Below are 14,649 nucleotides of genomic sequence, written 5' to 3'. Positions count from 1 at the left end.
AAACAATATGTTCCGGCATTTAAATATTTACAAATATTGAGTAGGTAATATACACCATAATCATAACAAAATTCATACATCGTCACGACTTTACAACAAGTGAAAAGTTCTTCGGAAATGAAAACCTGAAAATTTCATTCAAATCCAACAATATCCAAACCGGTTTGCTCAGCAAGCCCAGATGCAAATGTTTATAGCCGGTGGATTTACAATCATTAATTAATAACTTGTATATTTCTGGCTTTCTCAGAACCAAGACCAGGGTCTCAAGTGTAAGAGATTAAACGAATTTAAAAACAAACAAGTGGTTCACTGCGTCTGCTTGGCCAGTTCGCCCTTGATCCAGTTGAGGAAGTAGTGCACCCGCGTGTAGGCACTTGGAATGTCGGGCGTGGAGCACGTGATGCCGGCTGAGGTGATGCCCATTACGTGGTACATGCAGGCGAGATCCTTGTGATAGGCCAGCACTGGACCGCCAGAATCGCCGTTGCAGGTGTCCTTGTTGTCCCTTGATCCGATGCACAGCTGGCTCTTGGGCTCGTAGCCATTGGGCAGCTCGTCATTCGCATCCACACTGCTCACACACCGGTCCTTATAGCCCTGGAGCTGTACCTTCAACAGCTTCTTCGACTCCTTCTGGGCAAACTTCTTCTGGCCCCAGCCGATGGCGATGAAGGACTCGTGCTGCTCGCCGTCGTCGAAGGGCAGGCAGGCAGGATGCTTGTACCTATTGAACTTGACCTCGCGATCCAGCTGAACTATGCCAATGTCATTGTAGAGCTGCGGGTTCTCGAAGCCCGGATGTGCCTTCAGAGCGAGCACGCCAAAGTCCTCCGGCTCCGCGTCATCCGTGTCGGTATCGAACTCCAGTTCACCCAAGCGCACAACGTTGACCTCACCGCTGGATAAATATATATAAATCTGTTTGATTGCAATGGAATGGAAAGTAACTTTGAGATATGAAGAACTTACTGTTCGGAAAAGAAACAGTGAGCCGCTGTGAGCACCAGGCGATTGCTTATCAAGGTGCCGCCACAGAACCACTTTATTTCATTGTTAGTTTTCCGATGGCCGAGGCGAGCGGCAAATGGAAATTCCTTGGGTTCAGCCGGCGTGCCGTCCACAATCAGGGGTCTGGATCCATGGCAGGAATCCACTGTCTCGTAGGTAATGGGTGCATCGGTAAAAAAGAAGCTGATGGCCACGCGCTCCTCGAAGACAATCTGCTTGAACTTCGTGCAAGCTGAAGGGAATGTTCGTGGTCAGTAAGATTATAGTCACCCTCATATCACTTACCAAGCTGGGCAGCTGGATCCGGATTCTGGCCCTGAACAAGACTGCTGCTCAGTGAAAACACCAGCAGTAATATCAATTCTAGCAATTGCATGGCCATCCTATTGAACTGCAGTGGAACTCGATCGGCCGGCAACTGATCTGATCGAAGCTAATCAGCTACTTTTCAATTGCGCACTTCGGAGACGATGATCTTCCGGCTCAGCTGGTTCTATTCTATATACAGTAGGAAGCACGGATGGAGATTCCTAGTTCACTTAGCTATCTATTTAGGTTTTCCCAAAGAAAGTCATTCATGGTTAAATTTATATTATAAAATATTCAAATAATCATTCAAAACCGGATGTAACTGATGTCAGATTGTAGACGGGATTGTTAGTTGATTACTACTGTACTAGATGGAAACCAGTTTGGCTAAAAAATGCTGAGAAAATTAGAGTTCGTTGGCTTAACATTTATATTAATGTTGGTAAATTGTACAAAGTTTAACGATCTATAGAATAAATACAACTAGTTGAAGTGAATGCCCGCTGAATTGAAAGCCAGCAGGAGCCGCATAAAGTCGTCGATGTCCATGCTTCTCGCACGTTTTGCGGCCATGTCCTGTTCCTCCAAGATACTAATGACCTTATCCTGCATTTTGAAGTCGTCTTCAATGGGCTAGGGAAATTCAAATTGCAATTATCTCGCTAATCATACTCTTCCCAGACTTACCTCATTCCTGAGTGAGCGATATAGCTTGTAGTTTTTCTCTAACATCTCCAAAACGGAGGTCACCTTAAAGGTAGCCGCCAGCGTTTTATTCTTGCGCAGAAAGGCAATACGGGTGAGTCCGTCCCATTCGGTGAAGTTGACCGGTGGCGGTGGGTTCTTCGGCTCCAGCCGGACCACACTGCTTTCTACCTTTGGTGGCGGCCTAAAGTTGTTCTTGCCCACCTTCATAAGCATGTCCACGCGGGCCAGAAGTTGGGTATTGATGCTCAGGCGACAGTAGAGCTTGTCACCCGGTTTGGCCACCAACCGTTCTGCGAACTCACGTTGGAACATAAGTACGGCGCACCGAAAAAGTGGTCGGTGGAGGAGCAACTTGAAGATCAGTGGCGAACTGATCTGATACGGCACGTTGGCGATGCACAGATCGAAAAAGGGCAGCTCCGCCTTCAGGAAGTCTCCGATCAGCACGTGGAGCTTAGGCTGGAGCGGAGTGGCCTGCACACGCTTCTGCAACTCGGCGGCCAATCGGGTGTCAATCTCACAGGCGATCACTTTCTTGGCGCGCTCCAGCATCCGAACGGTCATGTTTCCGGTTCCAGGACCGATTTCCAGCACCACATCGGTGGCTCTCAGAGCGGCCTTTTCCAGCATGGTGGTTATCACTAGCGGATTCTTCAGGATGTGCTGGCCAAAGTCCTTGTTAAAAACGATCCCTATAAATTAAAAATATGTGGGTTTAAAATACGTTTCTTGGTTTGATTTGTACCGACTCACCCTGTTTTTGCACATCATTATGAATACGACTCTTCTTTTCCTTCGTGACCTTGGGCATCTTGTCTAGCACTCGTTTTTTGTCTTGTAAAATTAATAAATTGCACCAAATTTTTATTTGTTTTGGGTTCGCTTCTTCTTCCTCGGCGGCAACATGTGCACTGCTAGCTAACAGCCGATAACACATCGGTCGAAGCGATAACTTTCTTGTTAACAGAACATGTTAATAAAAAATAAGAAACTTATTTCAAAACGTGCAGCATAGCAAAAACCAAAGACACTAGAATAATAGAATAGAATTATTCTAGTGTCTTTGGCAAAAACGTAGTTAACACTCGAACCCTCAGTAATGTTCCATTTTCTGTTAATCCTTACCGGTTATCTCAACATTCCCGTTTCGCAGACTACAGTGCTGTAATTTTCAAATTTAAACAAAATCAGTTACATTTTTCATAGGTGTTACCTCTTTATTTATTAATTAGTTTTCACTTAATGTTATAAATCAATTTTCTTGTTTTCAATTTTCTTTCTTTGGTTATCTTTGCACACATCTGCTCGTACCATTTACTTAGTAGCTTCTTTAACATTCAATTACGCTCACTTGCCTGCCTTGGTAATCTTTTAATTTTTTTGTGTTTTTTTGGTTTTATTTAATAGCTTTTTTACAACATATCAACTGTTGACTTTCGACTTTACCATTACAGTTATTTATCTCTTTTTTAAACATAACTTAAACCTTATTTATGCCGTGTTCTTCTCAGTTGTATTTTGTTTTTTCATCTGCTTTGTATATGTGCCTTGTGTGTTTGTTTTGTGTGTTGTTTTCTGAATACTTTTGTGTCTATGATTATTACTTTGCAATGATTCCTAACCTTTCTCTCCCACTTTGTTGCGCTTTAGTTTTGTACGCCGTTCCATAAATAATTCTGTATATTTTCTTAGTAGTTTGTGTGTAGTTCTGCCTTAGATCAATTAACAATTTTCGGGGATTCCGTTTAATAATCCATTTAAGTATCTAAGATGCGAAAGGTACATGAAAAAGTTGCACATATGTAAGTGGGTGTGAGTTTGAGTGTTTGCTTGAGCTGCGCGGCTCCAGAAAAAGTTAGCTAAGCTGGATCGGGTGAGTACATTCAGAGTTCAGAGTTCAGATTTCATAGTTCGGAGTTTAGTTGAAGAGCCCCCTTTGGCAAGCCATGATATACATATATATTCACTATAAGTTTCGGGGTAAGTAGGTGGAGACAACGGGGTCGCGGGGAGCGTTCAGCTTTGCGTATTCGGTGAGAGCTTACAGCTAACATTTTTGGTTGCACATTTTCCTATAAGTTTTGTGTTTTTTGTCAGGTTACGGTCACGCGATTTGTTCTAATCCCTCATCTGTATCTCTCCCATTAAATGTACCTTATTTTTTTTCCTCTGCGCCCTGCTTGACCAGCAGCGATTGACCTATTCCCGATTCCGATCCTGATACCTATCCCGATCGGGAATCTATACCTATGTTCATATGAGTTTACCTTGTTGGCTGGAGTTTTGCTTGTTTTTATACTCTTTGTTTAGTTTTAATTGAATACGCGCCTCTATCTTTGCAACGGCCTCTGAGCGCATTGCTTAAAAAATTATTTATAGCTTTCAACATTTGCCTATACTTTTTTACTTCGTCCTTAATTTCTTTGGGTTTTGTTTGTGGTTTTAATTTATTTTGTTTTTATTTCTCGTGTTTTGCTTGTTTTTGGTAAAATGCGTTCTTGAAAATACTTTGGGTTAACATTTAAATTGTAAATGGGTAACTAGCGCTTACGCTGGGCTTGCTATTTCACAAATATTATTAGACACTGGGCGTTATTATTACATACAAATGTGTGTTTATGCCTGCCTTTGCCTTATGATTTTTATGTTTAGTTAACAACGCTGCTTAAAGTTAATAAATCATCTGTTATCCTTCCTTTGCTTGCTATTCCGCCTTTGTTGTTATTATTTATTAATGATTTACTTTAGCACGATTACTCGCTCGCTTTGGTAGACGGAAATCGAAAAACAGAAACAATTTCGCCACTCGAAATTTGCTATGGAGTAAATAATAATCGTAACAACATTTAAGGGATACCAATCAAATTTATGCTAGATTTGAATGCAGTAATTGCGAATAGAACTTAGCTTGAGTCTTTGGCTTTAAAATCAACACGTAAAAGTTATATTGTTTGTCTCCTATCATCCTTCACTTAATTTTGTTCGGACTCTCCTCAATTACGCTAAATGTTTCTCATTTGTGTGTATTATATATGCATATGCTTTAGTTTCACAATTTATATGGTTCACATATATATACTTTATATATATGTTTATATATATATATAATTTGTTTGTTCTCCTCCTCGTTTGCTTACGGACTAAACACGTTTTGTATTCATAGTTTGTTTAGCATAAATTAATATGAATTTTATAGACATTCTCTTTGTGGGGTTAGCTTTACCTCTATGATTAGTTAGCTTTACTTTCTTTTTCCATTTTGTTGGTAAATTGTATGCGTTTGTATTAGGGCTTTTTGGCTTCATTTTGTTTTTGTTTTTTTTTTTTTGTTCGTTTTATAAATATTCATGTTTAACAATAAGGTAACTTTAAAATAATATCGCTTTAATACTTGAGAAGGAAGTTGTGCAAGATTTCGAATACGTAAAACAAATGAAACTAGATCCGTGTGGTCGCATGTATTGTGTGTTGTTTGTGGTACAGACGGCACATTGCGGCTATTGTGTTAGAAATTCCCTTGAGATTCGCTTGGAGCAAGTGCCTCGCCTCCCGTAAATAGAGCTCTGCTTGGATGCTGTCGGTCTGCGAGTGCGAAACTTGAGATTCGGCACGTCAAACAATCAATAAATAACTAATAACAAAATGCACTCAGCCACTGGGCATTGACTAGATGGGTGGGGGTATCTCTTACTTCCTTCTTTCTTTTCTTTCCTTTCCTTTTTTCTTTTTTTTTTTTGTTGGTTTCTGTTCTTGGGAGCTTGGCAAACAACATAAATGAATTCCAACAGGCGTGGAGCTTGAAGCAGGGAAAGGGGTTTTGGGGCTTGTGTGCCCCAAAGTTCAATTTGAAGCTAGCAGTTTCGACAATTGGCACTGGTAGTTGGATGCGAATGAGTGATTTACACACAGGACCGGTAACGAAACGAGGACGAGCATCACGACTACGGCTGGAAACAGACAACAATGGGGGCGGCGAGTGCGCCGGGGAGTTACGGGAAATGAAAATATTAGACTGCTTTCGCTGAATGGCGATCTGGCTGGACTTGGGCCACCCCCCATCCGAGCGGGGCTCCAGACGACCGCATCGCAATCCATCGAACTGGTAGGTGAACATGAACTGCGATCGTTGGGCTTTAGTAGACTTTGCGCTCCGGTCCGAACTTGGGATTCACGAACGAGAAGCCGGCGAACTCGTCCTGGTTGATGCAGCGCACCACCTCGTTTCCAATCGGTGTCAGCACTGGATCCTCCTTGGTGAACTCCGCATCGAAGTTGTTGGCATCGCGTGGATTTTTCTGTGTTTCAAATTGATATAGGTCAAGTTTTTCTATATATAATTTAGCTTACCATTTTCGGTCGGAATGGTGGCTTTATGTTGCGTTTCTCCAGCTCCTTCCAGTCCAATTTGGCGAAAAATGGATGCTTGCGTATCTCGTTCTCGTCGCCAGTGCAGCCAAGTCGCTGCTCCGGATTCTTAGTGAGAAAACCTGAGGATGAAAGGAAACAACAGCACATATTACTCATACGACACGTCAGCAGCTTGCTAGTAAGTAATGCGTGAGTAATGCTGAGTAAGAAAGTAGATTAGCATAGCGAGAGTCTCACCCTTTAGTATGGAGACTGCCTCGCGGGACAGCCAAACCGGATAGAGGACATCGTCGTGCATGATGGAGTCGAAGAGCTCGTCCTCGTTGTCGGCCTCGAACGGCGGCTGACCGGCCATCATCTCATACATGAGAACGCCCAGCGCCCACCAGTCGACGGAGGCGCCGTACTCCTGCTCCTTGAGGATCTCCGGGGCGATGTAGTCGGGGGTGCCGCAGAAGGTGGTGGTCAGCATGCCGTTCATGATGCCCTCCTTGCACATGCCGAAGTCTGCCAGCTTGCAGTGGCCCTCCTGGTCGAGCAGGATGTTGTCCAGCTTCAGGTCGCGGTAGATGACGCCGTGGGTGTGGAGAAACTGCAGGGCCAGAGTCACCTCCGCCGCATAGAAGGCGGCACGCGAGGCCTCAAACCGACGCGCCTTCTGTATCTGGAACATCAGATCGCCGCCGTTAACGTACTCCATCACGAAGAACAGGCGGTCCGGGGTCTGGAAACAGGAATGTAACGCAGTCAGGAAGGGATGGTTGGCGGCCAGCGCCAGGATGCGCTTCTCTGTCATGGTGCAGTCGACGTCGTCGTCCTGGATGATCGCGTCCTTCTTGAGCACCTTGATGGCGTAGATCTCGTCGGTGCCCTTCTTCTCGGCGAGCATCACCTTGCCGAACGAGCCCTTGCCCAGCACCTTGATGAAGTTGAAGTCCAGCAAGGAGCACTTGCCCGGACGCGTCTCTCCAGTGGCCCCAACGCCTCCAGATCCGGTCACCGCCAGGCTCATGCAGCTGCTGCTATTATACCCGCTGGTCAGCGTCGTCGTCGATGTGGCCAGGCTGTCCACCGACAAGGCGCAACTGCGAAACGACTGCCCCGGAGCACCGTCGCCATCGGCGCCCAGGGATGCCCCATAGTTGTCCTCGCCGCCCTGCTGGTTCAAGTACTTAGAGCGGCGCGGCTGCTGCTTGTCCGGCGAGATGCCCAGCGAGCTGAGTATCTCGGCCATCTGCTTTGTGTTGATGCCGCACGTGTTGGCCACGTTCTTCTGGCACCGCTTGTGCACGTTCATCCCGCAGGTCTCGCACTGCAATCCCTGCTTGATCAGGCCGTAGAGTAGGGATCCGCAGTGGTCGCAGAACGTGAACCGCTTGTAGCTGTGCACCACGAAGCGGTGCGGCACATTCACATTGAACCTCTGGCCCGCCGGCACCACCTCCACTTTGGCTGGCTGCTGGAAAGGCTCGCGATTAGATCATTATGATCTGGCGGGGATATCCCATTGGCACTTACCTCATCTCGCATGCCCGGACACTTGGACACCACCGACAAGTGACATTTCTTATGTACAACTAACGTGCAGACTAGAGTTTTCGGGAAAGAGAAACCAAAGGCGAATTCATTAGTATCCAAACTGGGCACTTGGTGCTTCTTCGATTCTTCAATGGCAGAGTGCAGGCCAGTGAATCCAAGTCTCTATGAAAATCTATGAGCTCGGGAAGAAGATCGCCATGATGCACAAAACGAGCCATCTATCTTTTCTATCAAAAGATAGAAAGCTCTACAAATAAATACTCTTTTTCATTTGAAAGTCAATAAATGAAATGATTTCATAATTTCAAACTAGTAAATGCTGTTTCAGGGCGATTTCCTTCTTAGCCTAAACTCTAGAATGTGTATATTTACAGGATTTCGTTTAAACTAAGCTCGTTGAAACATTCAGGGTTAGACACAAAGTCCGGCAACGTGGCATTCGACTCGGATTGGGAGCAATTGGGCTCGGGATCCTTCTCGAATGCCACGATCTAGTGGACAGTAATTAGTTGATAAACCGTCGACTGTTTCTTGCTGTGCAGTGTGATTATTCACATGTTGGTCAGTGGAGTTAGGTTGTGCTTGGTCTGTGTCTGTGCTCTAATTTTAGTGTTTCGGTTTAATCACAACATTTAGATGCTTCGTGCCAGAGATATTGATATTGGAACCAAAACTACTTGGAAGAGTGAGAAGTGACGAAGGCAGCCATAAAAGCAGTTCAGTTTGTTCATAACAATGATTTAAAGTAAATATCCTATATAGTATTTCTATTCTTATTCGACCCCATAGAGTATACTCTTTCTGAACCCTTTAAGAACCAAAGGGAAATTTATCGTGCATCATGTAATAGTTTTAAAAAGATGATATATTAAACCAATGATTCCAATTCTAAAGAATTCGAGTTTTTAAGTTTAATGACATTGGTTTCCAAATATAACTGATAACTGTCTCTTAAAACTAAATGCTGAATAAAGGTTCTAAATCCCAGAGACTGGGATTATCTATAGCATGCATGATTATCATATGGGATTGAGTAAATCTGACGGACGGACAAAGTAAAGAGGTGTATGCGATGAAGACTACATGTAATTCTAGACCTATAAAGAATATTCTGTAACCCCGATCGGAATGGAATCTGATTAGTACTGCACTCCCATTAAACGTGTGTTTAAAATGCAATGTGATGGGAACGAGGACGGGATCATACAGATCGATTTGACTTATGGTGCAGTGGGACAGTGGACAGGACCTGTTCCGACTCAAGCAAGTGATGGATGCATTGGACAATGCCGAAGGCTGGACAATCCTTTCGGAGTATGATAGAATAGTACTGATAGCATTACTGATCTCAAAATGCAGCCAAGAAACCCAATGGCAGCCACATCAACAGCGACAACAGCAAACAACGAACGAACAACGAATAACGAACAACGAACGTAACAAGCAAATGCAAAGTGATATGGATTGGATATAGCTTGTCGGGGGCTCATCCTGGAGCTCCGAAGCGCCAGAGCTGAGCTGCTCTGGTTTTCAATTCCGTTTAGTCTGAAGCAAAACACATACCTTGACATTGATAGCCTTGTTTACCAATTCCCCTGCAAAAAGGCAAGAAATTCCATGGCTATTGTATGTATATATATTTTGGTAACTGAATGATTTGTGGTGTGTTTCTTTGGTGGTTTGATTTGATGTGTTTTGGTTTGGTGTGTGTGAGTGTATTACTTTCAATGGATGAGTGTCGCCGTAAGAAATCAAGCGTAATGAGATCGTGATCCCAAGATGACCCCAGCAGCCACCCAAGCAGCATAATAGCTCACCGGAGAGACCAGGTTAATGCCAATGGATGTAGAGAACCAAGGAAACTAAAACCGCATAAGAATGAGCCACCCAAAGGAGCAAAGATGTGAGCCCAAGTAGAGCGATGATGAGTGATGAGGAGTGGTGGTACATTAAGAACATAGAGGTAATAGATCAACCCAAGTAGAAACGAACCGAATCGAATCGAAACAAATCAAAAGTAGGTCGGATGGTGAGAGGTGTGTGTAAATCAGGTCCCAAAACTAAATGCATGTTCAGATTAATCACTGCGTATACAACTTAGGATGTACGGAGATGTTTCAGCCCTTAAGTGAGTTCGTTACGAGAGTTGTACGATCATGTGTGCTCGGCTCCACTTACCAGATAAACTCCCGACAATGCGAACAGAAGGTGGGTTGACGCAAAAACGTGGCCATGAACTTGTGCCCATTCACCTGGTTCCAAGCAAACGATACGTATTAGTTACGTTCATTCTCAACTGGTTAAATGGATACCCACCTGATGGACACGACGACGCATGGCACCGCGACGTCGGTTGAATCCGGCGCGCTCTTTGAACTCCTTGTTAACGGCCACAGTGTGCTCCACCACGGCCTCGGCTTTGGCTTTATCTGAAATCAGATGGAATCGATCAGCATTCGCTAAACTTTTTTCAGATCTTTATATCGGTACGTACCCGTGCGATTCTTCAGCTCAATGATGACGTGAATCTTGCCCTGCGGCTCCAAGTTAACCTGTGAGGTTTCAAGAAGTATAACCATATGGATTCGTATACATGTAGCTACTATATATTGGAAACCCACCCATAGATCCTGCACAGGCGTCTCGCTCTGCATGAGGTCCTCGAAGGAGATGATGCAGTTGGCCACAAAGTCATCCGGCGGCAGAGCGGCATCATGAAAGACGGTCAAGTTGATGTTGCTCACATTGGTCACGTCGTGGACGAACTGCTCGTTCCAAACAGGATCGAATGTCTTTGGCCGTGTGGTGGCTCGATCTGTGGGTTAGAAAATAACCAGGTAAATAAGTAATAAATAAAGCTAGCTGCCAAAACCTTTAACTTTTTACCCTTTTAAGTATGCAACACTTTTGCTAGCTAACTAACTTTTGTAACTATCTAACTGACTTTAGTTTCCCAACCATATCAGAATGGTTGAACTGAAATCGAAGTGGAAGGTCACTCACCGAAGTGACTCTCGTCGACATCTATGGAGACATAGGGATCGATGAGCTGCTCGTCGGCCAGTTTGCCGAAGGTGAGGTTGTGGCGCTTCTGGAAGTCTGTGGGCCGCAGGCCGCTCGCCTCGCACACCTTGATCTGCAGCTTGCCCGTGAACATGGTCGTGCGATCGGTGACTGTCCTGTCCGGCTGTACTAGATCCTACTGCTGGTCGTGATCCTGAGCCTGATCCGGCTGCTCCTCGGTCCTCCGTGCGATGTCCTTGCGTGTCTGTGTGGGGAGCAGCGGTGGACCACTCGGCTTGTGGTGGTGTGCGGCTGGCTGGTGATCCTGATCTGCAATCGGATGAAGAGCAGTTCGAGATGGGTTAATCAATCGCCCGACTGCCACTCGCATCTTTCGCTGTGGGCCAATGTTGGCGTAGGTCATTGACACTCATGAATGGCGTATGCGGTATACTCGATTCACTCCCAAGGTCGATTAAGCCTCGCATCGATGGAATTTGTGCACACACATATCTACGCCCACAGCAGCGGTCAAAATAGTAATGACATGTTAAAGGAATTTACACCATATATATTTATTTATTTCCTTAACGATGCGTATTAACTATTAATAGCAGTTCAATAAACAATTTCAAGTGCGATGTGTATTCAGTTCTAATTTTCTTGGATAGTAATATTAATAATTTTGCTATTATGATTCAAAATGTTAATTTCATGATTCACAGACAGAAATGTACATTCATTTTTGCAAAACGAAAAGCTGTAGCTTACAAAAATATAAATTCTTTTCATCGTTTATTATTCAACACTACTATTTTGGCCGCCACTGCACTATGGGGCATTTGGCCTGTTTTTTTTACAAAAATGTGTTTTTCACAAGTATGCAAAATTGCAGTATTTTAGTATTTATACATTGGAAATACTTTAAACTATTATGTTATGGCGCGCAAAAGTAATTTGAACAGTGTACTGTTATAATAACAGCTGTTAAAGTCGGCTGTTGCGAGCATATACCAGGTGGCTGCAATACGCGCAAAATTTAGCTTAACTTTCAAAGTGTTAAAATTTTAAAAGAAGATCGCAAATGAGTAAAATTTAAATTGGATAATCAATATTGAGGTTTGTATTATGTATATATATTAATATATTGTTTATTGTGTGCGTCTATTTCTAACAATTTGTACATTTAGCAAGTGGTGTCAACATGTAGCTGTTAGAAATAAATTTCAACTTTGAATAGAGCTACAAAAATTTGTTCAAATTTGTTCAGTAAGTGCTTATATTCATGTTGTAGTGTGTTCAATTCCTAACTCATATCAGGTAGTCTCTATGTGCGTTTTTTGCGGGTTTTCGAGACATTTGATTTTTTAAGGAACAACATCTCGATTGCCAATGCTGGATTTGCTGGAAGTGTGGCGCAAGCAAAAGGGTGTTCGTCAAAAGGAAAATTCTTTTTGCGCTTTTATTAGTGGGCATTTTTCTGATAGCAAGCTAGACTTTAATGAACGATTAACGAATAGTAATAATAACGAATGTTTTCAATCTTTTGCGAAATTGGAGAAAATGCAATCGAAAAATATATGAATTTTCGAAAGTTTTTTCAAAGTGGTTAGAAGAACACCTAGTCCTGAAGGTAAAAGAGAAAAATAAAAAGGAAAGGAAATAAGCTGGATGCCCGAAAACGATATATTATTTAAAAAGTTTAAGTGGCCGAAGACAGCAAGCAGATGAACTCGTATGGGCGCAGAATCACAACGAACGTCTTTTGGGTCAAGCTGAAGCTAGCTGCACGGAAGCGCGGCCTGCTGGATCTTGCAGCCATACTTAAAATTCTTTTGTTGAACCCAGCCAAGGCAAATATAAACAATATAAATAATATCCCATAATATCATCAATAAATTTAAAGAGGCGCGTTCGAAAACATAAGCGACTATCTCTTCCACCAGAAGTCATTCAATTGTTATCTTGCGAATTTGAACCTGATAACGATTCTTCAGACTCTGCTGATTGTGAATAGGAAGACGACTATGAACTTTTATAAAATATTAAAATTAAAAATTAACTTTAAAATTATTTAAAAAAAAAAAAAAAAAAAAAAAAAAAAAAATGGGGCGGTGTTGGGGCACGCCCACTTTTCCAAAATATTCCTGGGGGCATATCTAACACATAAAAAAAAAATCATCCAAATATCTCCAGTAGTTTAGAAGTTATTAATTTTTGAAAAAAAAACAGACCAAATGCCCCATAGTGCACTGTGCTTCTGCCCGTTTGTGTGTGTACATTAATCAATCGCTCAAACGACAACAGTCCGTAGAACAAAAGTCGAAAATAGTGCGCGACCATCATCTGCTTTGGTAATATTTCTAGCGTATAAATCATTCCAAGGAGTGCAACTTTGTTTATTTCACAATTCCACAGATTGTTGTTCAGTGTACACTAATCTCGCCACTAGTCTAATGCGCATCCAATTGGGATACAAAGCGTTTTCTAATTGGCAATTTGGTGGGAACAAGTACATACTTAGTTGCCCTTTTTCTTCGCACACAATCTTGAGTACTTTCAGTGTCGTTTAGCTTTGATTACATATAATGCCATTGCTTGCTCACTTTTTTATGCAAATTCTTTGTGTGCATGTATGGCACATATACACACTTTCACACACATATACACGCGTAGTCAACTTTTTTCCACAGATTAAACAACAAAGAGAGAACAACAAGAATTTCTAATGCTGCCTCTCACTCGCACTTCTACTACCCACCAATACACGCGCGTCTCACGCCCACTCCAATTGGAAACACCTGACGAAACGCCAATAAGTGCGCTCAATTAACTAAACGTTTGGCTAACCCGTCCAATTGGAAAATTTGTAATTTTCTAATTGGTGAAAACGAAGGTCTTCCAGCTGGCAGAGTTGCCGTACTGTCCACTTGTCAGCCTGACACTGACGACCGCAGTGTTGGTAAACATACGAAATGCCCACTATGTTCGTATTTTAAATATATGTTTTGTTTTTTAAATTGTACACTAAGCACTTCCTTTGACTATAAGATACACGTTTCGCTGACATTTTTCGCTTCACAATCGAGCACCAGACACGGAGTAATATTTAGAAAGTCCCATCGATGGATTTTATATATACCACTCTCTTACTTTCTTGCTTTCTTTACTGTTGGTATATAGAAAATGTTTACGGATTTAAATGAAAAGTTATTGCAACGCTTCTTTGCTATGTTTATGCGAAATGGCTATGCACGACAACAAATAGGCAGAAAATATTGCAATCAACAATGAAACCAAAAGAATGAAATAATTCATCTGCGCGCGCAGGAACTTGTATATCAAAGAAAAGTGTTCAGCTATGTGTGCGAAAAAATTAAGGATGCCTTCACACTAGCGCACACACACACTCGCTCGACATATGTATGCGCTTATACACACACGCACGCACACAGTTACACGCACCCGTTTGCACAGCGTTATAAATTGATTGGTTTTCCCAGGCAATTTCCTTGGTTTTCCAACGAATTCGAACAGTTTCACAAAATCACAGTGTCCAGCATTTTCCGTTGCATTGCTGGGTAGTTTTGTTATTGGCTTTAAAACTGTTTCGCGTATTACTATTGATAAAAATGTTCACTTCACTCCAATTCTTATTGGAAAAACGTTAGCGATGTGCCAAGGTGGGCGATACCTATCGTGGGGGTGTCA

The 14,649-nt window shown here is 42.8% G+C and overlaps 3 protein-coding genes and 1 long non-coding RNA gene across 9 annotated transcripts; 1 reads left to right on the top strand and 3 right to left on the bottom strand.

Moving 5' to 3' along the window:
* Positions 1-18: 18 nt before the first annotated feature.
* On the bottom strand, positions 19-1,441 carry LOC6612643 (venom protease). The gene is made up of 3 exons (XM_002037111.2): positions 1,297-1,441; positions 973-1,243; positions 19-901 (listed from the first exon to the last, which is right to left on the bottom strand). Exons 1-3 carry the CDS (start codon positions 1,391-1,393, stop codon positions 310-312), a joined length of 960 nt encoding a protein of 319 aa, XP_002037147.1. The 5' UTR covers positions 1,394-1,441; the 3' UTR covers positions 19-309.
* A 285-nt stretch (positions 1,442-1,726) lies between these two features.
* On the bottom strand, positions 1,727-2,946 carry LOC6612642 (probable dimethyladenosine transferase). Its single transcript, XM_002037110.2, has 3 exons — positions 2,782-2,946; positions 2,008-2,720; positions 1,727-1,953 (listed from the first exon to the last, which is right to left on the bottom strand). The coding sequence occupies exons 1-3, from the start codon at positions 2,837-2,839 to the stop codon at positions 1,804-1,806; spliced, it is 921 nt and encodes a 306-aa protein (XP_002037146.1). The 5' UTR covers positions 2,840-2,946; the 3' UTR covers positions 1,727-1,803.
* A 273-nt stretch (positions 2,947-3,219) lies between these two features.
* On the bottom strand, positions 3,220-14,603 carry LOC6612641 (protein kinase C). Of its 6 annotated transcripts, none has more exons than XM_032721823.1 (11): positions 14,404-14,603; positions 10,939-11,268; positions 10,557-10,750; positions 10,430-10,487; positions 10,252-10,364; positions 10,114-10,187; positions 9,499-9,530; positions 7,915-7,985; positions 6,634-7,852; positions 6,376-6,515; positions 3,220-6,323 (listed from the first exon to the last, which is right to left on the bottom strand). In XM_032721823.1, exons 2-11 carry the CDS (start codon positions 11,090-11,092, stop codon positions 6,162-6,164), a joined length of 2,217 nt encoding a protein of 738 aa, XP_032577714.1. In that variant the 5' UTR covers positions 11,093-11,268; positions 14,404-14,603; the 3' UTR covers positions 3,220-6,161. The 6 variants fall into 6 exon arrangements, with proteins under 6 accessions (XP_032577714.1, XP_032577711.1, XP_032577712.1 ...); XM_032721820.1 differs by having other exon boundaries at positions 6,634-7,855; positions 14,404-14,602; XM_032721821.1 differs by lacking the exon at positions 14,404-14,603 and adding an exon at positions 13,700-14,044 and having other exon boundaries at positions 6,634-7,855.
* LOC116801538 lies at positions 13,226-13,969 on the top strand. Its single transcript, XR_004362077.1, has 2 exons — positions 13,226-13,292; positions 13,632-13,969. It is a non-coding gene; the product is annotated as an uncharacterized LOC116801538 (long non-coding RNA).
* Positions 14,604-14,649: the final 46 nt, after the last annotated feature.

This window comes from Drosophila sechellia, chromosome 3R (assembly GCF_004382195.2).
Source record: "Drosophila sechellia strain sech25 chromosome 3R, ASM438219v1, whole genome shotgun sequence".
Classification (NCBI taxonomy): Eukaryota; Metazoa; Arthropoda; class Insecta; order Diptera; family Drosophilidae; genus Drosophila; species Drosophila sechellia.
The sequence above is the reverse complement of the archived record's forward strand: the minus strand, read 5'-3'. Positions and strand labels throughout refer to the sequence as shown.